We start from the raw sequence: 25188 nt of genomic DNA, 5'->3' as shown, positions 1-25188 counted from the left end.
CCTCGGGGAGCTCCTGTTCAGCGGCACTGCCGGGGTGCCAGCTGTCCCCTGGGGCTGCACCGTGCCTCTGCAGGCAGGGATGGAGCTGGACTATGACCCGCTGCGCGAGCTCGCAAGCGCAGGAGAGGCGTGGGGACCTTTGAGCTCTGCCAGCCTCGCTCTTCGCTGCTCCTGCTCCCTGAATGCCTATCTCTGTGCCCAACCCAGGGCGATACAGGTAGCGTGGGGTGGAGCTGAGTCGTTCTCACCGCGTTGTGTGACAGATGTGACACGGCGTGACGCACTGGGCTGGGTGGGTGCTGCTGCTTGTCCTGACCTTGCTGGGGCTGCCTGGGTTAAAGCTGCTCCGGGGCAGGGGGGCATGTCACCGTCCCCAGCGGGTGCTGGGTGCTCGGAGCCTCCCCATCCCCTGCCAGCCTCCCCGGGCAGCAACACCTTCCCCGTCCTGCCTGGAGCCTGACCCCGGCTCCTTTTCCCTGTCCGTAGCCAACACCGAGCCTCCCTCTGGGCTCGCGGGGACAGGGCCCCGGGGACCGGCCGGGAGCCGGGGGCGGAGGCGGCAGCCCCGGGGCGGCCCCGCGGGGCCGGGCGCGGCCGGAGGCGGAGCCGGGCGAGGCGGCGGCCGGAGGGGAAGCGGCACCGGGAAGGGGAACGGGAAGGGGAACGGGGCCGGCGGCGGCAGCACCCCGGGGACATCGCGGTGCCCGGAGCGCGATGCGTGCGGGCGGGGAGGCTCCGCACCAGGTGCTGGGCCGGCTGCGGTTCCTGCTGCAGTGCAGCGAGTGCTTCCGCCGCGCCCGGGCGCTGCCCGCCGCGCTGTGCTACGTGCCCCGGGAGGTGCAGTACAAGATCTGCAAGGACCCCGCCGCCGCCGCCGCCGCCGCCGCCGCCCGCAGCCTGCTCAGCGTCTGGGACAGCCCGGGGCCGGCGCGGGGCGGCAAGCGGGCGGCGCGGGCCACCATCGAGGTGCGGAAGGGCGGCTGCCTCCGCGCCACCGGCGAGGAGTACTGCAACGGCGCCGGGCTCTGGGTGAAGCTCAGCAAGGTAACGGAGAGGGCACCGGACCCCCCTGCTATGTCCTCTTCCCGGGGGTCGCGGGCCCGGCACGGCCGCCGCCCGCTTTGGGAAGGGGACGCGGTCCCCGCTCGGGGTGCCGGTGGCTGGGCGAGCCGCGGTGTGCGCTTCCAGGAGCACCTGGAGGAGTGCCGGAGCAGCCATGAGCTGGACGAGGGCTGGCTGCTGGCGCGGAGGTTCGGGGAGGGAGGAGATAAGTTGGTGCCGGTGGAGCCCGCCGAGAAGATCCAGTGGCAGCACCAGACGTTCGGCGTGGATTACAAACCCGCAGCCAGGTACCCGTGGATGCGCGACCCGACCGTCCCAAACCCCTTGGGCACATCCAGCGCAGCTCCTCCAGCTCCCTCTGGACACGTCCCTGCCGTCCCGTTAGCCTCCGAGGCCACTTGCCTCCAAGGCCGCTCGCCTGCGGGACGGTGCCGCCTCGTAGGGCAGCCGTGCATGCTTGTGGCCATGCTCATGGAGGACAAATCTAATGCCGGGGTGTCTCTGAAGCACCCGGATTTGGGCTGAACGATGCTGTAGATGTGTTGCTGTGATGAGAGCGCTCGTATTTGATTTGCACCCGGGATGCTCCCATCCCTCCCGATGCTGTTCCTGCAGCCCCTGGGCGCCGCTGCTGCCTCAGCTCCAGGCTGAGACAGGAGTCCCTTGGGCACACCGAGCACTGACCCTTCCTTTCCTTCATGCCACCCCTCCGTCGGGGCCTCTCCAGCTGGGAACAAGTGGTGGACCTGACGTACTCCATGCGGCTCAGCGAGAAGCCCAGACCCATAGAGCAGGACGAGGCTGCGGTGCGGAAGTTTCGGTACGAGCACGTCTCCTAGAGCGGTACCGCAGCGCCCGGAGAGGTGGATGATCCACCAGGAGCAGGGAGGATGGCTGCAGCCTAATGCCTTCTGCATCGCTGCCTCTCGATGCCATTCAGGCAAAGATGGCCTTTGCTCCGGGGACTGTCGGAGCAGTCGCGTGGCGCTGTTCTTACTGGGCTGGGGTGGCCATAAATGCCTGGTGGTGGTGGAGATACAGCCTGCGAGCAGCGGCCATCTCATGTGCTGGCAGCAGGATGCTGGGGCTGCCCCGAGCTGCACACAGCAGATGGGTGGGTTTGGGGTGCAGGCGGGTCCCCCCATCCCATTAACACGGAGCCCCCCTTAGGACGGTGCCCCCAGCCTGGAGCTACGAGCACGACGTGGAGCTGGGACGCTTCCTGTATGACCACAGCGAGAGGAGCCTGCAGAGCAGGGACTGCATCAAGGAGCACGTCTGCAGCGTGGAGGTCTCCTCGCAGGCGGTGCGTAGCTCCTCCGTGCCCTCAAACCTGCTGCGGCACAAGGTGCGCGGGCATCCCGCAGCTGCAGGTGGCAGTGGAGGTGGCTGTCACCTCCACAGGGGACAGGGGTAGCGGTTGGCTTTGCTGCTTTAGTGAAGCCTCCAGGAGTCAGACATCTGCAGCCAAACCCTGTTGTGTCTCTGGGAAGCCCACCAACCTGAGAGGGGACAGTGGCCGTGTCCAGCTTGCTCTGGGCAGGAGCCACCATCCACCACAGCCCAGCAAAACGTGGGGCTGGCCCGGTCCTGGCCCCAGGGGATCCATCCTGGGGGGGCCGTGGCATGCCCAAGGATGCTCAGCTTCCCCCCTCCGCTCGCTGCGCTCTTCCAGGAGGACTACAAAGCTTGTCACCTCACAGACAACCAGGCAGAGACCTGCTGGGAGAGCAATGGCTCCATCGGGCAGCACTGGGTGCGGCTCAACATGAAGAAAGGCACCATTGTCAAGTGAGACCGCGGGGCGTCCCCTCCCTGGTGGCGGTTGTGTGGGGCAAAGCGGTGTCTTCCTCTTGAGCGCAGCTTTCCCTGAGCTGTGGCCTGGAGCTCCAAGTCGAGGTCCAAGCCCTGGGAGGACACAGCCCTGTCCCCAGCCCTGGGACACCTCTGGGGCATCTCCGTGCCCAGGCAGCTGGTGAGGGGAGGACATCACTGGCCTTTGCTCTTCTCGTCCCCAGGAAGCTGTGGCTGACGCTGAACATGCAGATCCACTCCTACAACCCCAGGCGGGTGGCCGTGTACGGTGGGGCGCCAAACAGTCTGCATCACTTGAGAACAGTCTTAATTAAAGAGTGAGTAATGAGAAAGGACCAGCCTGGGTCAGGCTTGGGCCAAACTCCGTGTGCCAACCAAGCGCCTTCGTCTCTGCTTCTGATCCTCGCCTGTGCTGTGGCAGCTAACCTGTGGCCTGCTTCCTCCCGGCTGGTGACTCTGGGGGTCTCTCCTCCTCTTCCTCATCCTCACTTCTGGGGCACGGCACCACCGCTGTCTCCTTTCTGAGCATCTCTGCTGAGCTGTAGCTGGCAAGTCCTGCAGTGCCTCGCCTCTCTGTCTTCCCTGCACCCTCCCTGGCTCTGGAGCACCCTTCTCGAGGCGGGCACCAGCCTGCACCCACCACTGGGTGCTGGTGGTTTTTTCAGAGGCACGAAGATGATCTCCTCCTTCCCCAAAACTTGCCTTTTTTGGCTGAATCGTCTTTGAAGAACAACTTGTCGTCTCCATGCTGCGTGTGTGCAGCCACAGTTGTTTCCTGGTGTGCCCATCGGGCTTTGAAGGGCCCTTGGCAAAGGCTTTGGAAGTACAAGTGAATCCTGTACCAAATCCCTCATCTCTACAAATCTCTGCCTCCTTCAAAACGCACCGCCCTCGCCCAGGAGCGCTCCCGTTGGCGTTGCCAGCTCTGCCTAAACGTTTGTGCCGAGGCAGCCACTCGCAGGGGCTCCTGCAGGACCCCCGGGACCGGTGATGTGCTTGCAGCCATCTCGCCTTTCTGCCCCGCTTTGTCCTCACTGACTTTGGGCTCTTTCCTGGCTCTTCTCTGGACGCGGCTTCCACCTCCTTCAGGACGTCTCTGTGCTGTGGGCAGCTGCTCTTCTCGGCTTGATCCCCTTCTGCCGCGGCCCTGGTGAGGCGCGGGGGCTTTTTGCTCGGGTGGTGGCACGTCCTGGGCAGGGACCCAGCCTGGCCCGTGCTGGTGCTGTGCCCCACGGCCCTGCCACCAGGCCCTGCCTGTGCTGCCTGCAGGACCAGCTACCAGGACGTCTGCATCCTCCGCGACATGAAGACCTACCTGCCGGTGCTGGAGATCCGCTTCCTGGAGTGCCGGGGTGAGCCTGTGCTGTGGGATCGGGGCCGCCAGCCCTGCCTGGCCCTAATTCTGCAGCCCCTGCAGGTGCCCCCCTGGCTTCCCCTGCTGCACCGGCTGCTTTTCGGGGGCCTGTCAGGGGAAAAGCTGAGGAATGAGCTCAGCTGGGCTGCTGCAGGTGCTGGGGGCTCCTCGCCGAGCCGCACCGGCCGCACGTCTGCACCTGCAGCATCTCCTTTCTTGGCAGACCAAGGGTGCAACGTCCGCCTGCGAGGGATTAAGATCAAGTCCTTCTGGGAGTGGGAAGTGAACCTCAACGCGGACATGTTCCAGCCAGAGCGGCTGGTGCGCTACCCCCTCCTGGAGGGGATGGACGCAGACATGCTGTACCGGCGGGCCGTGCTCATCCAGAGGTACAGCACAGGGACAGGGACAGGGAAGGACAGTGCCCTGGCCTCCAGCGGGGGTTACACCCGTCTTAAAGTCCTCCAGCTCCTTTCCTGCGTGTGGCATCGACTGTAGCTTGGGGTTCCCCATCTAAGCACGGCTGCTGTCAGTGCCGGAGGGGCATGGTGCCAGCACCAGGCTTCAGGAGGGGGAACCCCACGTGGCATCCTCACCCTGCTCCTCCCTGGCCCCCAGGTTCGTCCAGCTACTGGACAGCGTCCTGTGGTACCTGATCCCCATCTCCGAGGAGGGCATTGGCACCTTCAGTATGCTCAGGGTGAGCGTTAGCTCTCTGGGATGGTGCTGGTGGGACAGTCTGTTGTGTGCTGGGCTGGGTGCCGGGGGGCTGCAGCACATCCCCGTTGTCCCCGCGTTCCCCTTGGAGCTGAGGTGGCCAGCCCTGCTGGTGCGAGGGACAGAGGAGCTGTCCCCTGCCACACTGGGGAGAGGGAGGGAGAAAGAGGGCACGCAGGGCAGGATCAGGCCTCGAACCTCCCCTGCGCATCCCCTGCTAGGGCATGAAGCCGTTCCTGCTGCTGTCCAAGCACAGCCCAGCCCTCATCACCCAGTGCCTCCAGCGCTCGGAGACCAGCCCGCCTTTCTCCCTGCCGAAGCTCTACATCAACCGGCAGCTGGCCCGCGAGCACCGCGCCCGCCCGGCGCTGGACCCCGGCGGCAAGAACACCGTCTTCACCCAGGTACGGTGGCACCCGGGTGGGCGTTTGCCGCGTCAGCACTGCTCGGCCTCGCTGCGTCTCAGTCCCCTTTCCTCCTGGTGCTTCGCTGCAGGTGTACAAAAGCCTGCAAAAATACTCCGAGAAGACCAAGGAGCCCTTGGACTACAGGTGGGTTTTCAGCTTTGCCTTTCGGGGTGTCACCTCCCTGGAGCAGGATGTGGGCGCAGAGGGTGTCAAGTGCTGCAAGAGGGGGTTTGCACGGGGCTGTCGCTTTCCCACAGGTGGCCCCAGAGCTACAGCCAGTGGTGGGCGTGTGACTTCACCACGGAGGGCATCATCGACCACGGTGAGAGCTCTCCTGTCCCTCCCCGGGGCAGCTTGGGGGGTCCCTGCTGCGGTGGGTGCTGTGCGGGAGGCAGCCCCGCTCTGCACGCACGGGGTGCTCCCTGCATCCCCCTTCCTCCTGGGGTTGGGTGGGGGGATCCTGCAGCCCCGTTGTCACACACTAACCAGCCTCTGCCCCCCTTGCAGGCGGTGGTTTTCGGGACAGCCTGTCGGACATCTCGGAGGAGCTGTGTCCCAGCTCGGGTGACGTCCCCGTGCCCCTGCCCTTCTTCGTGCGCACATCCAACCAGGTCTGGCACCCCGGGGACACCCCATACGCAGCGGGCTCTGGGCAGGGGTTGGTGTAGTTGAACTTGGGCTCGGTGGGGTCCTGCAGGCTGAGAGACCCCTTCTGCAGAGAGCCTGCGACAGGCTCTGCGGTGGGATAACAGAGACCAGTACTGCTTGGGGGCTCATCCCTTGGTTGCAATATTTTGGGGTGTTCTATTTTAACGCTTGTAGGGCCATTGACTGGGGTCTCTGCTTGGGCCCAGCCGATGGAGACCTCCTGGGGGGGGTTGCGCAGGGCAGGAAAAGCTGTGGAGGATGGAGAAGGGAGGCTGTCAGGAGAGGCTGGGCTGAGCCGGTCCCAGCGGCCGCCTCGCTTCTCCTTCCTCCGGCAGGGTAACAGCAGCAGTGACACCAGGGACATGTACGTCCCCAACCCCTCCTGCAAGGACTTCGCCAAGTACGAGTGGATCGGGCAGCTGATGGGAGCAGCCCTGAGGAGCAAGGAGATTCTGGTGAGCATGGCCCAGCCGGCGAGGGGCTTTGGCAAGAGTCAAAGCCATGCCACCGGTCCCCCTGCCACCACATCCCCAGGCAGGGCTTGGTCCTTGTCCTGCAGTGGGTGCGGGAGGGCTGTGGGGAGGACACATCTCCACTGCCTCTGCAGGTCCTGTCTCTGCCCGGTCTGGTGTGGAAGCAGTTGGCAGGGGAGGAGGTCATCTGGAGCAAGGACTTCGCTGCTGTGGATGCAGAGCTGGTGAGCGCTGCCGGGGCCATGCCGTGCGTTCCCGTGGCTGCTCCGGCTCTGCTGTGACCCTGTTGTCCCTTTGGGTGGCAGGTGAAGCTGCTGGAAGTGCTGGAGGGGGTGGACAGGGAGGCCTTCGACTTCATGTTTGGCAGAGAGCTGACCTACACAACGGTGCTGAGTGACCAGCGCGTGGTGGAGCTGATCCCCAACGGCAGCAGCACCGTGGTGCGCTTCGAGGACCGCAAGGACTTCATCCGCCTGGTGCAGAAGGCTCGACTGGAGGAGAGCAAGGAGCAGGTAGCGCCGTGTCCCCAGCCCGTGCAGCTGCAAGGAGACCCTGCGCTGGGCCCTCCGGATATCCTGTGGCTGGTGTGGTCTTTAGTGGTGGGTCAGTGGCTGCACAAGCGACCTGCCGTGGTGACGTGGTGCCCCTCAGGTGGCGGCCCTGCGGGCTGGGCTGCTCCGCGTGGTGCCGCAGCCCGTGCTGGACCTGCTCACCTGGCAGCAGCTGGAGAGGAAGGTCTGCGGGAACCCTGAGCTGACGGTGGACGACGTGAAGAAGTTCAGTAAGTGCCAGGGGTGGCGTGAGGCCCTCCTGGATAATGCTCGTCCTTCGCACGCATCCTGCGCTGTGCTGAGCAGCAGGGGCGAGCGGCTGCCCTGCAGCCTGGGGCCCCCTCCTGCCTTCACACGGGGCTGCACAGAGGGGTGCGTTGCGTCCCGTGTTAATTTCCTTTGCTGGGAGCTCCTAACGAAGCGTTTATTCCTCGCTGCAGTCACGTTTGAGGACTTGCAGTCTGACGACCCCCGCATCCGGATCTTCTTCGAGGCGCTCAGCAACTTCACCAGCGGTGAGCGACCGCGCGCCTTCCCCGCTCCTCACCCACCGGGCCAGGACCCACGGGGATGTCCCATCCCCTCGGAGCGTCCCGCCTGGGCTCTGGGGGTGACCCCAAACCTGTCCCCTGTCCTTCCCCAGAGGACCTCAGCCGCTTCCTCAAGTTCATCACGGGCCGCAGCCGCCTCCCGGTTCAGATCACCGTCCACCCAGACAAATCGGGGTGAGTCCGTCCGTCCTGCCCGGCCGTGTCCCCGCGGTGCAAGCGCCTGACCCGCCTCTCCTTTCTTTCTCCCAAGAACGCAGCAGCTGGACGTGATGCCCAAGGCCTCCACGTGCTCCTGCACCTTGTTCTTGCCCAACTACTCCTCGTGAGTGCAGCTGGGGACGGGGACGCTCGTCCTCCCTTCCGTGGGGACGTGGGGGGGTCCGGTGCCCGTCCCCGACGTAACCTGGTGTCTCGCCTGCAGGGCCCGGGCCTGCGAGGAGCTGCTGCGCTACGCCGTGTACAACTGCATGTCCATCGACACCGACGAGCCCGTGGCACAGGAGGTGTCCGTCGACTCCCCCGAGCTGTAGCGACGTTTCGTGGAATAAAAACACAACGAGGCTGTGCTCGTGTCTGGGGTGTGGAGAGCACGGTGTGTGCGGGGGGGGCTGCGTGTCCTGTCCCCTCCCCAGGCCACCGGGTGCCCCCTGCAGCCTGGGTGTCCCCATGAACTGATGGGGGCATGCACGTGCGGCGTGTCCTCTGTCAGAGGGGTGCACCCTGCCCTGGTGCCCCCATCCCAAACGCAGTGCCATGCCTCTCCTCCGCACATGGGAAGGCAATGGGAAGGGTGGGGTGCTCAGCACCACCCCGTCTCAGCCCTGCACCCCCACCCTGTTATCCCAGGAGCCTGTGCCTTCAGCGGTTCCCCTGGTAAAGCACCTGGGTGGTGGGATGAGCTTCCTGGGATGTGCCTGGCTGGGGATGCACCCCAAAAAGTGCCCCCATGCAAGGCAACCCACAAAATGCCCCCATACAATGCACCCCATAGAGTACCCCCCCTGCGAGGCACCCTGCGATGCACCCCGCGAGCTGCTGCCCTGCAGTGCACCCTATAACCCCCCCTCATGCAGTGCACCCTATAACCCCCCCCACGCCCCCTACCACCCCCCATGCCCCCTACACTGCCCCCCCCACCAGGGGGCGCTGTCCCCTCGAGCCCCCCCCAGCAGATCGATGAATCGGCGCTCCGCAGCCTGCCCTCCTCCCGTCGGCGCTCCTCTCGCCTCCCTGGCGAGGCGGAGGGGGGGGATCGATGCTCTCGGCGCTCCTCGAGCCACTCGGCTGTCCGCGCGCATGCGCGCTGCGCGCCGGCGCCGCCATTGCGGTGCTGTCAGGGAGCCGGTGAGGAGCGGAGCGGAGGTAACGTACCGGTAACGGGCCGGTAACGTCATTTAACGTAACGCAACGTAACGTGACGTGACTTAACGCAACGTACCGGTGGTACCGGCGGCTCGCAGCGGGTTCTGGGGGGCGGGGGGGCTCGGTTGGGCCCGGTTCGGCCCGGTTGGGCCCGGCCCGGCCCGGCCGTGACGCGGCCTCTCGGTGCCGTTGCAGGATGGAGTTCCAGGCCGTGCTGATGGCGGCGGGCGGCGGCTCCCGCATGACGGACCTGACGGCCAGCATCCCCAAGCCGCTGCTGCCCGTGGGCAACCGGCCCCTGCTGTGGTACCCGCTGAACCTCCTGGAGCGCGCCGGCTTCGAAGGTGAGGCGGGGTGCGGGGGAAGGGGGGCGGCGGGCTCACCCGTCCGGTGTCCTGCTGCTGCCAGCTGCCAGCCTCTCCTCGTTGTCACGCCTTGTCTTGTCGCTGCTCGTCAGGGCAGTGGCCTTACGGAGGCCTCCTCTCCGCAGCAGACCTAATTGTGACTGCTCCTCACCCATATCACATCCTTTACTTTTAACTCTAGGCCACATCCGTGCGTGCTCCCTTCCTGCTTCCCCCCTCACCAAGGGTTTTCTCATCTACGTGCTGTGCTTAAGTTTGGAGTCCTTCCGAGCGTTGTTAACCTGGAGTCTTTCTCTCGTCTCTTTCCCTGAGTTGTTAATAAAAATGGCATGAGAAGCGTGTCAGCTCTCTTGGGATGTCTCTCAGTTTGTTGTTCCAATGTGGCGTGAAGTTCAGGGTTATTTGTTCTGTTTGAGGCATTTAGTTCTTGTTGCAGCACGGCGCTGAGTGCTGGCCTTTAGACAGAGCCGGGCAGGGGGAGCTGGCAGGCTGGTAGTGCTGTTTTCTGGGCCTCATTTCACAAGAGAGCTCAAGCGATAAATTTTTGGTGAGGTTCTTTCGCATTATCTGTCATTAGATTTCTGTTTAGCTTTTCGGTGATGGCCCAGATCTTTCTGTAGTGTTCCCCATAACTCGTAAAACTTCCTGGTACCATTTGCATCTCCAGTTTTCACACTTATATTTGTCCTTGCCTTTCTGCTTTTGTTGTGTCTTCTGGATGACTGTGCTGTTCTTCTGTGCCCTGTCTTGAGAAAGTGAATTCTTCTTCTAGCTGCTGCTCTTCTCTTTGAAGTTGTAGGGATCAGCTCGTGATTTACGTGTGTTGGCCTTTCCGTATGTCATACCATTTAGGGATGTATAGTTTGAGGTCATTTGTTAGTGATGTAAGACATTTCTCTCTCATCTCGCTGATTCATGCCACTCGCACAGTCAGTGTTAAGAAACAAAGGGAAAAATAAACGTAAACCTATGCCTTCGTTTTGTGTCATTAAGAAATCCTTAAGAACTCTTCTATGCCCTGTGAAAATTTGGACATGCAAGGTTGTATACGCAGCTTCAGTAAGCAGTCAGACACCTTCTTGCTTTTCTCTTGCTTCTGTCCTCCGACCAAGCTGACACTTTTGTGCTAATACTCTGATGGCGTGAATCCTCTCTGAATCATAGCTTTTATTATCGTGTGATGTTTGGGTTCTTCCTGCTTGTTTATGTGAGTAAGTAGGTGTTCCACGGTCTGATTCGCTGCTTCCCCTTTGTCCCAACTGCAAGTGCTTCATCTTGGAATGAAGCCTGCATTTTCGTCTTTGTTTTGGAAAATATGCTTTCATGCCACCATTGATACACTTCAAATATGCTTTTACCTTTTTTTCTTTTTTAGGTGGAATGAGTTTGTTGTTCACAAACTACTCCACTCCCCTGCCAAGCTGCTGCTTGGCAATGGTTTAACTATTGCACTGTAATACTGTAGTTGGTGGTGTTGCCCACAGAGGATTATACAGGATGAGGCCGGGCAAAAGGCAAGGCTCTGAAACGCTGATGGTGTTAACACAGGGTCTCATTGGTGGCTTTTTGTAGGTCATACTGTTGAGGGATGTGCAGTTTGAGGCCGTTTGTTAATGATGGAAGACATTCCTTTTTCATTTCGCTGATTCATGCCACTCGCACGCATGTGTCCCTTTCAGCAACAGTCCCCCACCCATACAAAGCAAGAGAGATTGCTGTCACGTTAACAGCTTCTCTTCTGCCAAAGTTGTTATTGCCAAAAGCTTGTGGTTCAGTACCGTCAGACAGTTACATCAGTCAAGCCTTCTGATAGCTTCGTCAGGTACTGCCGATAAAAATTGAATGTGTTCTATTTGTGATGAATATATTAATTTTTTTGCTTGATCTCATCCCACTTTCCTCTGTCCTAGAGGTCATTGTGATTACAAGGAAAGAAATCCAAAAAATGTTAAACTTGGACACAAAAATGAAGCTGGACTTTGTGTGCATCAGTGACAACGCGGACATGGGTACGGCAGATTCACTGAGGCATATTCACCAGAAAATTAAGGTATTATTGTCTTTTATTGAACTTGACTGGAAGACATTTGTTTAAAATAATCTTTTTTTTCATTGTGCTTTAATACACCAACCGCATGAAGTTCAATAAGAGCAAGTGCCGGGTCCTGCACCTGGGACGGGGAAATCCTGGCTGCACGTACAGACTGGGCGATGAGACGCTGGGGAGCAGCCTAGAAGAGAGGGATCTGGGGGTTGTGGTAGACAGCAAGTTGAATATGAGCCAGCAGTGTGCCCTGGCGGCCAGGAGGGCCAACCGTGTCCTGGGGTGCATCAAGCACGGCATCGCTGGTAGGTCAAGGGAGGTGATTGTCCCGCTCTACTCTGCGCTGGTGCGGCCTCACCTCGAGTACTGTGTGCAGTTCTGGGCACCACAGTATAAAAAGGACATGAAACTGTTGGAGAGTGTACAGAGGAGGGCTACGAAGATGGTGAAAGGCCTGGAGGGGAAGACGTACGAGGAACGGCTGAGGTCACTGGGCCTGTTCAGCCTGGAGAAGAGGAGGCTGAGGGGAGACCTCATCACAGTCTACAACTTCCTCGTAAGGGGGTGTTGAGAGGCAGGAGACCTTTTCTCCATTAACACCAGTGACAGGACCCGCGGGAACGGGGTTAAGCTGAGGCAGGGGAAATTTAGGCTTGACATCAGGAGGGGATTCTTCACAGAGAGGGTGGTTGCACACTGGAACAGGCTCCCCAGGGAAGTGGTCACTGCACCGAGCCTGTCTGAATTTAAGAAGAGATTGGACTGTGCACTTAGTCACATGGTCTGAACTTTTGGGTAGACCTGTGCGGTATCAAGAGTTGGACTTAATGATCCTTAAGGGTCCCTTCCAACTCAGGATATTCTATGATTCTATGATTCTATGAATAGTTTAAGAGCTGTACCGTGTAATACTATTGCAGGTAACTGGATTTCCCGATCTGCAGAAGATCTGACTTTTGTATAGGTCGTCTTGTGGGGGAACTCAGGCAAGGACTCAAAGTGACCACAAATGACAGCTAGGAAGGCTGGAGCAAATCCAGGCTGGGCACTAGCTGCTTTTTCATTCAGAGTTAGCTTTCTGGCAGGTTAATTAAAAGGCTGTGTTTGTTCATACAGTGTTCGTACAATATCATAATGTATGATAGCTGTTGTCCAGTTGGTGCTCGGGGAAGCATTTCTGTAGGAATGTTCTTTGTCATCTTAGCTTAGGCAATACACCGATAGGTGAGTGAGCTTGGGTTTGGTTCTTGCAATTAGGCATCAGTTTTCTGCTTCTGCTGGCTTGGTCCCATGAGAAGCTCTTAGATAAACGGTGCCCAAATGTGATAAAGGGCTGCTTACAGCAGTCAGATGCTGGTTTAATGAAAATAATAGTCTCTTGAGTTTTAATTTCTAGCTGGACAAACAAAAACATTCCAGTGCAAGGTGGAAATGCTTCTTGGAACTCTTACCAAGATCTAGGATGGAATTTTGTTGTTGTGGTTGCCATATACTTAATCTTTCTGATTTGTTCCCTGTTTGTTTAGGCCATCTTAGCCAAATTGGCTGTTTAAATAAAGGTTGCAACAGAACATCAATGGATCATTTAAAGTCCTGAGTTGCCTTTTGTCTTCAGGCTCTTATTGAAGGTAATAAACTGCAGCCTAAGAGGCTGTGTACTTCCAAGATAAAGACGACAATCAAGACATGGTGAAAATTTCCAGGCAAATATGGGCGTCCAGGTGGTACAATGAGAGAGATTTGGCAATGGATTAATGCACAGGCTAGAATAAATCAGAGAGCAAAGAGAAGATACAAAGGCAAAAAGCAAAATCAACAAAATCACAGCTAAGTTAACTGAATATTTCTATTATGTGCAGAACTGCCCTCTGTAATATGTTTGCTAGTATTTTTTAAATGTGTATGCAGTAAGGAAATCTCTCTGCACTGCAAATTTTGACCCAGGCCTTACAGTTTTATTGTCTGTTCGGAGTGATCAGTCCAGCTGTCTACTTGTCCAACTTTTTGGCAATCCAGGCTATTTTGCTTAGGGGGAGGTCTGAGAGACCACAGCAAAGCGTGTGGGGGTAAGAAAATAGACTGTGTCTTTAGAGGAGGCAGTGTTGTGGTTTTTTGTTTATTTCCCCTTAGAAAAGGACTTAAAGATGATGTGGGGCAGCATTCAAAACCACACAACTTTTCTTCAGTAAACTTGTGTGTGTGAGTGGCAGCAATTGCTTCTCTCTTTTATTCCATGGCTTGCTCCTCTGGCCAGAGAGGGCCATAGTGGTCTCTTATTTGAAATAAGCCGATATTAAGTTCTTGGACAGGTTGCTGCACTGTGTGTTTTGGAGTCATTTCTCAAGTAAATGCATACCACTCGCGTGCCTCTTACAGGATATGCCCTCTCCCGTGCGATAGAGGTGAGAGAACTACGCAGCACAAGTAGCTGAAAAGCTGCAGTATGTTGGCTCTGCCCGTGGTGTAGCAGGAGAGGGACCTCGCTGCAGAATGAGTTTCCCTGGTGAAAACAACTGCTGCTTGTGGCCATAGTTTGCTGGCAGGCTTTTTGCAGCCCATGCCAAAGGCCTGATGAGGAGTTTAAGCTGGTTGCTGAAACTTTTATTTGTCGCAAATTGAGTTAATTGCCCACAGACAGAAGAGCAAGTATGTTCAATAAAAATGAGGTACCGTGGCACAACGTGGACAACTTGCCAGTGTGCAATGCAAGCGACGTGGAGTAATGCCAAGGTTATAAATGCGCTGTACAAAGTGTGTGGAAGGCTAGCAGAACTGCTGATCACAAATCCCGAAATGTGGAGAAATGTTGGACCGCTCTGAAGGCTGAAATCTCATGACTTGCTGCCTTGTCCGGCCTTTGACTGAGTTCTGCCATGGTAGCACTGCTGCTTGCTGCAATAGCAGATCTTTTTGCGGCCTTGCACCTTCGTTAATAAAGTTTGATGCTGTGAAGATAAGATGGCGAGGTTAGATTTGCAGACTTGCATTCAGTAGCTTTGTAAGAATGCATGTGTGCAAAGCTGAGAGAAGGTGGATTTCATTGTTTTATCCCTTTTTGGTGCTGGCATTTTTGAGGGCAGGTAAAACTGTCTTCGTGTGTGGTAACAAGCAGTTGACTCGAGCAGTCTCACTCTTTCCTGTTGCTCAGGAATTGCATGAAAGCACAGGAAACCTAATTGAGTTTTTGTTTGCAGTTCATCCATTCTACACACAGAAGCTTTTTTGGACATCTTAACTTCCAGAGCTGATACAGTAGATGTGTGCTCTTTGCTCTACTGGAACTCTTCCTGTTATCTTTGGCTGTCTCAGCCTACACCGGATCGATGAGGTACCAGCTTCATTAGGTGTCTGATACTGATTACATTTCTGAATGTAACTTTTTCTTGGATCCTCCCCACAATAAAGATAACGTGCTGAACTTGATTCCTAAAGCCACGTTTTTTGAAAAGTAATGATCAGAGAACTTGGTTCAGTAAATTCCACTCGTTGGGTTACTAGGCCTGGGTGTCAGACTGGCCTGTTCTTTATCAGGAGTTGTTTAACTGACTTGTGGGGTGGTGTTTTTTTGTTGTTGTTGTTTTAATACACTCAATTCTGGTGTCTGAAGAATGAACACCACTAATAAGTTTGTCTGCACAGCTCTAGGACTGAGAACCGAGGATTAAAGAGATGAAGTAACTTACCTAGGATAAATAAAAAAAATTCATAACAGCACTGTAAGCTGGACACTGTAAGCTTTCTCAAATCTCTCATGGCTTTGTGTGCAAGGTCATCTTTCCTGCGTGCATATTGAATGCTCAGTTTCCTCACCTTGAAGAAGCCAGCAGGACAGGAGGTTAAATACAAGTTGAAACTGTGCAGAGGGGAGTTTCTCATGTATATATAATGTTTCCTTTTATGTAAGGATATGACAACAGTTTGTTTATGGTCTTTGTGACAACAGATCGGATCTTTTCATTGCTTTTCCTGTGGACAATCCTAGCGTTTCCTGAGGATGCCCTTGGCTTCAGGATCCTGCTACAGTAACTGTACCTGCTGGCAGCTTCCATAGCTACTGTTTCAGTTTCCTCTCTTCTTTATTTTTTTTTTTTTTGATATGTTTGATTTCACTGTCACTGTTATTTCTTTGACACTTTAAGCTCCTAGTTTTGTCCTAATCTTTTACAGGACTGACAGTAGGTAGCTGTTCGAAATCTGAAAATGATGGTAAAACTGTAAAGGCTTAATTCTTTTCTTGTTTATATATAGGGTTGGATATAGTAGTACACAGACTGTAGACTCACAGTTGATGGTACTATAATAATACTTTTGTTGAAACTGCAGTTTTACCACCACAGGGGTGTTTACAGATCTCTGTCACCTCATGATCTATGCCAGTGGGAGAGCTCAAACGGGTTAAACAGAGAAACAAACCGGCTTTCCATGCCTCCAGGTTTGGATGAAAGATTGATGACCTTGCCTGGTCACGAACAGTGAAGGGATCTCCCCTATTGCAGGTGGGGCCTTGGCAAAAGGATGGTACATAAGGAGATTTCATGTTCTGGAAGATGAGCCCGTGTAGCTGAGTAACTTCACTACAGGAACGTTGATTTCCATGTCTTCTGACTTCCATTTTTCTTTCAGTTGTTCACACATGCAATTCCGCCATAGTCATTCTGAGGTAATTTACATAGCGAAAACTTCAGTACTTTCTGAATTATTGCCTCACCCCCAGTATGGAAGTGAGACAAGTCCAGCAAGACTTACAGGACACAGAAGGAGGCAATACCATGGATGTCTTCTGCTGTGTGCCCATCAGGTTTTGAAAAGCTGTGTTAAGTAGTGGAAAACACCCTTTATTTGATCGTTTTGAGGGTAATGAAGAGCTATGTTGAACCAAGCAACCCTGGTAGATTGTACAAGCAACACATAAAGCAACTGTATCCTTGGTTATATAAAAAGGTATATAAAAAGGTTCCATATCTGTGCTTTTCTCTGTCTCTGAAAGGCAAATGTTGTAGGCTCGTGCTTTGGTTGGAGCCTTGTCTTAATCTGTTATTTGCATTAAAGAATATTCTTGACCTGTCAGTGAGTGCTTGAAATCAAAACTTGAGTTAACATAGGTGTAAAATAAGCTATTTTTGTATGAAATGCAAATCAAACTCCCTCCTTCAGGAAGTAGGGTTTTCCACCTCTCTTACTCTTTTGTCAACACGCTGCTGTAAACTAAGAATGATGGTACAGGTGTGACAGAGCAGGTGCTAAGGTGTCATTTGATAACTTCCGTGTTCCTGTTGTTATTTGTTTTTATTTGGCATACAAAGCTTGCTAACTTGCTAGCAGTGTGCTTGCGGGGGGGATGTCTCTGTAAAGAAGTGTGGGTTTTGTGTGTATTTTTTCATCACGTATAATTGCTTTCTCTTCAGTAACTGTCTCCAGTCCTTGTTTCTGGTTTTCATTGGTAGGCAGCGCGGGCTGGAGTATTCAGATGAGTTCAATCTGAGTAATAGGGGAATTAGTAAAAGTCCTTACAGTTTCAGTGGTGTTGCCTGATATGCTTTCTACCAAAAGAAGAGATGCGAGTGCTGGCTGCTGCACGCAGTAGATGATGCTGCAGTTTTGTTTTGTAGGCAGCTCATTTTTTCAGTTGTGATTTTTTTTGTAATTGGGAGCAGTAGACTGCCTTTCAAAAAGTTAACTTCTTTTGATGTCTCTTGATATTTTATGTAATGTAATCCCCTTGCTCACTTAGGAAGGCTTCTCCTTTGTAGCTGGTGTTGGTGAACACACTTTATAAAGTGTGTTTATAAAAAGTCCTAACGTAAGGGCTTCTGGTGTGTCTGTCAAGGCTTTTTTTTTGTGGAGCCATTCTCTCCAGAACGTTGCTCTGTGAATCCTCCAGTCCAGTTTTATGTCTCCATCCATTTGGCTTCTTGAAAGGCTTCTCTCACGGTTTAGTAGACCTCCTTTGGATGGTACACAGGATGAGTATGAAAAATACATGTCTTGCGGCCTGCCATGTTACAGCACAGTAATAGTGTCAAGACTCTGGTTGGTGACACACAACTCAGGATTTTGGGGATTACTGATGAGAAATGCGACTGGGAGCCCAAAAGTAAATCATGACATCTTAGAATGAACTGGTTGAAATGAGATGACAGTGAGCAGCCACTGTGGTGGAGGAGGGAAAAGTAAATGCAATAATAGAATGTATTAGGTAATGTATTTTGTGATAACAATGAGAAATTAATTGTTTAAGGTGTGGGGAAGATTTTTTGCCTGGAATACTGTGGAAGTGTGGAACTCAAAAGCATCAAATGCGGAACAAACACTAGAGAAGGAGATAAGATATTCGAAGTGGAATATAATTGAGTTTAAAATGGCTGTGTGAGAAGGCTGAACATTCCGGGAAGGTTTTCGTCAGTCAGAGCAGGATGGGATTATGGAACAGTCTGCCAGGAGAGGTAATCAAGACAAAAAATTCCCCCTATTTTTATACTGGAATGAGAAGCTTTTTTTTTTCTTTTTGTTAAATAAACTAAGTAATGCGATACCTGGAACGGCAGAAGGCTAAAGTCTGACTCAGAAAACCTTTTTGAGAACTGTATTGCTGTGACCTTCTGCTTGTAACATTCTTCAAACTGCTGCAGACCTTTCTGTGGCTTGCAGGTTAGTGTTGACAAAAAAAAAAAAAGCGTGGGTTGTCACTGTAGTTTACAGATGAGTTCCTCTAAAATTTAGACCTCTCTAATGTTTGGCCTCTTTACTCATCTGACAAATTTTACCAGACCCACACAGCTGCTGTCTGGTGCCGCCGCTCAGGCTGGGGCCTCTTCAGGCAGCAGGTTGGGAAACCTGGTTAAATCATGAATGTTTCAAACTGGATTGGGTGTGCCTGGATCGAGCATTTGTCTGCACCGAGTCTATATTATTTTCATCTTCTGTTAAGCATTTTTCTCCCTCCTGTCACTCAGCTATGCTCCAGCCAATGATTAAAATGTGGTGTTCCAGCAGAGTAGCAGCAATGGAACAATTTCACATTTTCCTTCCTTGATGAGTCCTTAGTTGTGTTAATGGAAGCCCTGACTAATATGCTGTGAACTAATCAGCGTGGCTTCTGCTGCTATCACTGATGAGTGCTTGCATATGAAATGTTTCATCTCAGGTGGTCCACCTGGTTTTCCCAGCTTCAAAAAGTAAGATTTGAAAGTAATACAGCTCTTAAAAAGCAAAGCAAAACAAACCCTAAAAAGCTGCCCAAAAGAAGAAGAAAAACCAACTTTCTTTGAACAAATAAACAAAGACTGAAACTCCAGATTCTCTTGGTATGTGCATCTTTGGGAGCCATATTGTGGAAAGTGTGATGTCACGGTGGTGGTCTGTATGCTGCTGAGGGTCACTGATCCGTGTAGTCTTGGACGGCATGGCGAAGCGCTTCACTTCCTCTGTTGAAAAATCTCCTTTCCAAACACATGATGTAAGTAGGCTTGCTGTAACGGCTGGAAGGTGGAATCTGAGTCCTTTTGGTACGGCCAAGCAGAGTTTGGTGAGTGTGGAAAGAAAAACCTCAGTCCCCATAATATATAGTTATGCATTTTTTTGTACTGTCAGTGGAAATTAAAAAAAAAATGGAATTAATCTCTCTCCCCATGATTTAACTAACTATTCTGTTCATCTATTTCAAAATAGTAAAAAGAATTTCATCATTTTTTTTTTTTTTCGGCAGGCTTGACAGAAGATGCAGTTTACTTGAGTGTCTCAAACACAAATAAAAATTGCTCTCTTGATGCTTTTTTGATTCTCCCTTTCACAATGGCCTTAGCGCTGGGTGGGAAAAGCAGCCAAATCAGATGGCAGCTCGCTGGGTACGTGGCATCTTGTTCCCATTTCTACCTCTGATTCAGTCAATGAGTGTGATTGAAAGCTACCACCACTGAAGTGCTAGGCAAAATTAATTATGGATTGCACGCCCAAGTCCCAAAGCACAGCTGATTGTTTTAGTGGGGGGGAAAAAAAAAAACAGCTATACTGGCAGGTGCTCAGGCTGGTGATATTGCTGGGGGGAATGATATAGCACAGCCTGACTGTGTGCTTGATGAATGTGTTCGGGACTTTGCTCTGATCTTTGTTTTTCCTGGCAGGATGAGAGTTAAAGGGTTCAACAGTTGTTGGGTTTTTGGATGTTTTTTTTTTTTTTTTTAAAAAAGTTACTCAGCTTTAGAAGTATGTAGCTAATTAAATTAATTATTTTGCTGCTAGGGTTTACAATGGATTGGGGTTAAAACACCAGAAGTTTGAATGAGGCAATTAGCTCTGAAGGTTAGCATCAAGAGTGGTTATGAGGGCGTTTTCTGTTCTGCGCATTGTCAGCTAAGGAGGATGCCTTCCATTGTACACGCAGGCAGAAAAAAAAAGGCGAAGACCTTAGATGTTTTGCAAGAAGAGCTGCTGACAGGCCTGAGATGCCTCGCAGTTTTAATTGTTGCATGTCTCACTGTGTGTCCTGTCCTCTAGGCCTGTGCTCGTTCTGTCGACCAATACCTCCTGTTTCCCTGTGGAAGTTTGTCGGAATTTCTCCCGTATTGCAGTGTACGTCTTCAGTTAGACCCTGTGTGGTTTCTGATGAATCACGCAAACTCAGTGTATTTTAGCGACAGGCAGAGTAAGCTCTTTGCACGTGTATATAACTGAAAAAATTCTTTAAAAGCATTCTGCTAAATATCTTTCCCTGTTCTGTGTGAGCTGCTACGACTAGTTCTCGTTTTGTGGCAGTAAATAGAAGTCAGTGTTCTTTTTTTCGTAAATCGTCCTTCATTTTCCGCTATTTAAAGTATATACAGTCTTGTGTAAATAATTTAATGTGCTATGTGTTGAAGGAAATTTACAGCTAGAGTATACATAGTGTGAAACACCAGGTTGCACTTTTTAACGCTTTTCTTTGCCTTCATGTGCACGTTAGAGATGGACACACGAAGGCAAATGGTTCTTTATTAGCAACTCATTTTATCAGGCATAGGAAGCCTTTTATATTGATAAGTCAAACTCAGGTTTATAGTTTTCAGGAGTTGTTCTGTGATGACTAATCAAAGAAATGAGTCCCTGTGAAATGGATTTGTGCATCTTATTTCCAAAGAGAGCATAAGGTATTATTATAAAACGGGAGTCTGTATCCTTCAGCTGCTGTCTTTCCTTGGTGCTGTCAGTGGAGAAGCCAAAGCCCTTCCATGCATGAGCCCTGAAAACACAAACTCTGCCCCGTGCCTGGATGGGGGCATGAAGACATCACCCTGGACTCCACAGACAGAGCGAGTTGTGTAGGGCTCTGGTTGGTGTTCCTCGATGCTGGTCTTGTGTTGAATGTTAGGTCACCACATGGTCCGATACTCTTATTAATTCTTGGCTTATTTCCACTCTCCTTGGACCATCCTCCTGAGAAGGCAGCTCTGGCTTCAGGTAGGGTGTTACTTCCACGGAGACATTCACTTAAAATTTACACGTTTTTCTGGAATATCATTCCTTCCTTGTTGTCTGTAGCCTTTTTCCTTTATTTTGAGCCTGGATGATTTCTACTTGTGTGGAATCATCCTGGGTAGGTCTTGAATCTTAACAGCCCTTCCCTCATAAAAGCACGGAGCTTTTCATGGCAGCTGTGGGCCGTATAGCTGTCGCAGTTACTCTGTTGAAGGTGACATTCGTTAGTGAGTATTCATCCCTCGGAAGACAAAATGGAATGGTTTAGATCAAACACAATTTCACGTGTTAACCCAAATGCATAGTTCCAGTTATTGGCAGGTGTGGGAGGGAAGAGATGCCAAATGTCAACCCCTTGAGTCACAGTTAGAGGGCTTTTTCCTGTGTCTGTTTTTGCAGCCCAGTGCAGTAGTGTAATCTTGATCACAGGAGCAGTACCTCCTGCCCCAGAGGCTGTCGCTTTGGCAGAAAAAAAATGCTCAGCACTGTTTACTTGGTCGAAAGCGATGGTGAAGACTGGTGGACTTGTAGGATGCCTAGAACTTGATTTTGCATTTTTGTCACGTTATGTTAACTGGGAAACCCGTGTAAGTTAAGTAGGTTTTCCTTTTTTTTTTTTTTTTTTCCCTTTTTTCTTCTCTGAGAAGGGAATAACAGTTGTGTATTCAGAGTTTCTTGAAGCAAGTTTAGGCATTCTTCTGTAATAGAACTTCTGTTAGCTCCTTTGGGAAGGTGGTTAAAATTCTGGATGCTAGCAGTGGAGATTTTCAAGTTTTCATAATGTGTTTCTCACACCAGGTGCTGCAGACCCATAATTGCAGAGGTGCTAGAGGAGAAACCAGTATCGGGTAGGAGGTTATATAGAAATCTAGGATTCAAAACATAGCATTTTTACGTAACATTGTGTGACTAGTTTTTATGGGGAAAAAAGAAAACATTTCAACAAAGCTTAAAGGGTTTCGCTGCATGTGGACATTCAGTTCCGTGCAGGCTAGAAGGAGTGACAGTGCCACTGAGCTGTGTTTCAAAGGGGCTGGTTCTGCTGAGCCTGTGTTTTGCGAAGCAGATTAGCATTTGGGTTTTCTGTTAGAGCAGACTTGACGCTGAGTGTTGTGTAATGACTTGGCTCGACTTTGGAAAGAGCGTTTCACACCATTTTTAAGATCATGCTGATACTAGCCATGGGATGGCAGAATGATTCCTGAGGACATGTGCTGCATACGTCTTGGTTTTCTTGTGTAATCTGGTTTTGAGACTGCAAGGATCTGCTTTGATCCCCTAGTCTATAAAGGACTTTGCACACCATAAGTAGGGCTGTTAGCCCCAAACAGTATGGTTGACTTAGTGTGTTTCTGAAAGATAGCAAGTCTTCATCCACACATACTTGTTGCTGAAGAGTCTATTACACGCCTTGGTAACTTATTCCAGATGGTATTTATTGTCACTCTTAAAACACCTTGCCTTTTAGTTCCAAGTTGGACGCTGCTTTCGAGCCCTCGAACCAGTCGTGCCTGCTTTTTGTTGTGGTGCTGGGATCTTCTGCTGCTTAGGTAACTGCGGGCTGTGGGCAAAGGCTGTCTTTCTCTTCAATAAGTTGAGCCAGTTGAGCTCCATTAGGACTACTTTTTATTATTATTGTTTGTATGACTACAGCACCTGACTGCCTAAGGCTCTGCTTGCATTAAGTGTTAAGCCTGGGCTTGAGCTCTGGGCTTTGGCAGCAAGCCTGCTGCGCCGCTGCTGTTGAGCTTGGAGCCCGACTGCGGCGTTCTCCTTGCTGTTCGTGGGAGGCAGAGTCCAAGAGCAGCCGTGCAGCAGGTCTGACAGTGCTGCCGTCCAGGTAGTCCTGGAAACCTTCCTTCCAGGAACAGGAGTGACGAGGAGAGCACCGTTCGTCTCTGAGTTCTCCTGCCTGTGAAGAAGTGATCTGTTCGTGTGATACGTTGAGCCAGGAGAGAATCCGGCTTGCCAGGCTCACCCTCTCTGAACTGGAGAGCCTGGGTTATGGGATGCTTCCCTGAGCTTTAGCACACGTGGTTCTCGTGAGTGGCAGTGCACGTATTCTGGATGCCTCGCTTTTGGTGGCAGAAACCAGTCTCTTCTGTGGCATGCTTAGAATTTGGACATAAACACAGGAGATGATGCTTGGCCTCAGACAAATGAAGGAGCGTAAAGAAAGAGGAGTTTGTGTGCCGGTGTATGAAGTCTGGTGTCCCAGCATACTGATTGCCTGGCGGTTGTCAGATTTCTGTAGGTGTAGTGGTAGCAGACACAAGGATCTTAATGACATGCTGTGGTAGCTTGCAGGTGAATGCAAAGGTGTAAAGGGTATAAAGGTTAGCCTGGAAGAGCATAAACCTGCCTCTTCTGGAAAACACAGGTAGGTGATAGAGCTGGCATCCTCCGTTGTTCTAAGGCAGAAGATTTGGTAAATGAACAGGGGTGAAGGAGAGAGGCAGTTTAAAAGCATGCAAACAAATCGTGCTTGATGTGACAGAAAAGGGGCGGCTGTTGAAAAGGATGGTGTGGCTGCAGGAAGAAGCTGGAAAAACGATTTTCGGAGTTCTGTGTGGACAGCAAATGTTGCAGTAGTTGGAACCAGAAGGGAAGATGGATTGCAAAGCTTATGCCTAGAACAGAAGGTTTGCTGTTCACTAAGTGTCCCAATAGCAAAGACCTGCTTTGAAAACATTCTTAATTAGAGATGAACACGAGTTCATGAGCTTAACTTGTGCTTTTAGTTGCTGATAACTGTAAATTACCCTCTTCCACCCCACATGTCAGTTTCAGCAATAGGTAAGGAGACTTCCTCCTGGGAGGAGACAGGATGCCTTCAGGGCTTGAATATCTTTCCTGTTCCTAGCTTATATATATGTAAATTAAAAAAATATTGATTTTGGATGGTAGCTCTTGAGATAGAGAGATAACCTAAAATGGTGTTTTTGTTGCAGGATCCCATCAGATACAATGCACTGGATGAGCCGTGTGATAGGACTGGGGTGAAGTCTCCTCCCCAGCTCCTGGCATCTTTCTTCCAGCTTTCTTTGGGAAGATAAACAGTGATGCTGACAGGTTGTGTGTGTGAAGGCATTCACATTGCCTTTAGGTATCCTCACCTGATGAATTCGGGGCCATCCAAGAAACTAGAAGAGACTCCCTTGGCTCCTGCATTAGACTTTTCTGTTGTTTTTCCGTTGGTTGGTTTATGTGGTGTTCTTTTTTGTTGGTTGGTTGGGGTTTTTTGTTTTTGTGTTTTAAGTCTCTTCCACTTTACTACTTTCTTTAAAAAAATAATAACAAATCTTTCCATCTTTTGCTTGCTGCTGGATTTCTGACTGAAGGACACTGTGCTTCCCCTGCCCTAGATCCTTAGGGTTATGAAGATGCTAGCCTACAGCAAGCTTGCTCTTGCAGGGTAAACGCGCAGCAGGTAAATGCTTCGTGTGTGCTAACAAAGCACTAAATCATGCTTTTCTTCTGAATCTTGCTATCAAGGCCATTACAAAAGCAGAGTGGGAATTCCCAGCCAAAGGCGGTCATTTGAGTTGGTGGTTAACAAGATCCTCTAGACATCAAAAAAAAAAAAAAAAAAAAGAGGTTCCCTGCTCCAGTTACAACAACAGCAACAGAGCTTCAAAGAGGTCACAGGTGTGGAAATTGGAGGACTCTTCATGGAAGCTGAGATAAAAAGGGGTTCTCTAAAGCCTTGGATGTAAGTTTTTCTGATCTGAAGAGTGGTGAGTAATGCGATTGCTGGGAGGTACCCCTGGCTTCGCCTGGAGCATGCGAGCAAGCAAGCAGAATGTTTGCCCACAGCCAGACTGTTCTTCCCCTTTCTCTCTTTAGAATAATAAAAGTATTACGCACAAACCCTGCTGTTAATGCAACATATGGGTGAAGTTCCAGGCTATTGTGTTTAAAACTCTCAGTCTTAATTCCAGCAGTAATTATAACTTGTTCCTCTCCCCCTTGTTGTATGGTGAGCGCCACAGGAAGTGATGCAAAGCTCTCTGTTTGTGCATGTGTTAACTTAGGCTGAGCGGAGGGACAAAGTCTATCTAATCTCTTGATTTTCTCCTTTTCCTGTCAAAGCCTCAGCTGTAATACTGCGCCCTTGGAAACTTTGAGCATTTCACTTCAATGTTTTGTCTGTCTTGGGGTCTGTTAGAAGCTGGTTCTACTGCTCGTGGATACTTTGCCTCTCTTCTGTTTATAATGCAATCTGACATTTGTTTTCCTCTAACTCTTGAGGCTGATTTTGTTCAAATTAGAGATTTCCTTGCAACACATGTTTTCTCATTTTTCTAGTCTGCAGTTTTTGAGGCCCTCAGCAGTTTAGGCTACAAGGTCCTGCCCTTGTCTGTACTTGACAGAAAAGGCATAGTGAAT

General features: G+C 51.7%; 2 protein-coding genes across 3 annotated transcripts in view; both read left to right on the top strand.

Moving 5' to 3' along the window:
• The first annotated feature begins 589 nt into the window (after positions 1-589).
• On the top strand, positions 590-8144 carry LOC310903511 (E3 ubiquitin-protein ligase HECTD3-like). The gene is made up of 21 exons (XM_083846900.1): positions 590-1044; positions 1189-1349; positions 1790-1882; positions 2233-2368; positions 2738-2853; positions 3081-3194; positions 4147-4229; positions 4455-4620; positions 4850-4931; positions 5170-5352; positions 5444-5499; positions 5613-5677; positions 5863-5966; positions 6339-6458; positions 6611-6700; positions 6782-6988; positions 7128-7257; positions 7468-7542; positions 7671-7752; positions 7829-7900; positions 8000-8144. The coding sequence occupies exons 1-21, from the start codon at positions 715-717 to the stop codon at positions 8106-8108; spliced, it is 2574 nt and encodes an 857-aa protein (XP_083703026.1). The 5' UTR covers positions 590-714; the 3' UTR covers positions 8109-8144.
• A 610-nt stretch (positions 8145-8754) lies between these two features.
• EIF2B3 (eukaryotic translation initiation factor 2B subunit gamma) overlaps positions 8755-25188 on the top strand; it is a 97917-nt gene continuing 81483 nt past the window's right edge. Inside the window, exons 1-3 of one of the 2 annotated variants that reach the window (XM_083846902.1) lie at positions 8755-8940; positions 9136-9284; positions 11216-11355. In XM_083846902.1, the coding sequence (XP_083703028.1) occupies positions 9137-9284; positions 11216-11355 (288 nt within the window). In that variant the 5' untranslated portion in view covers positions 8755-8940; position 9136. Of the gene's footprint in view, positions 8941-9135; positions 9285-11215; positions 11356-12875; positions 12978-14543; positions 14678-25188 lie in introns of those variants that run through there. The other variant, XM_083846903.1, reaches the window with a different exon arrangement.

The sequence above is a fragment of the Anser anser genome, assembly GCF_964211835.1.
Source record: "Anser anser genome assembly, chromosome: 8".
Classification (NCBI taxonomy): Eukaryota; Metazoa; Chordata; class Aves; order Anseriformes; family Anatidae; genus Anser; species Anser anser.
This window is presented reverse-complemented; position numbering and strand designations above follow the sequence as displayed.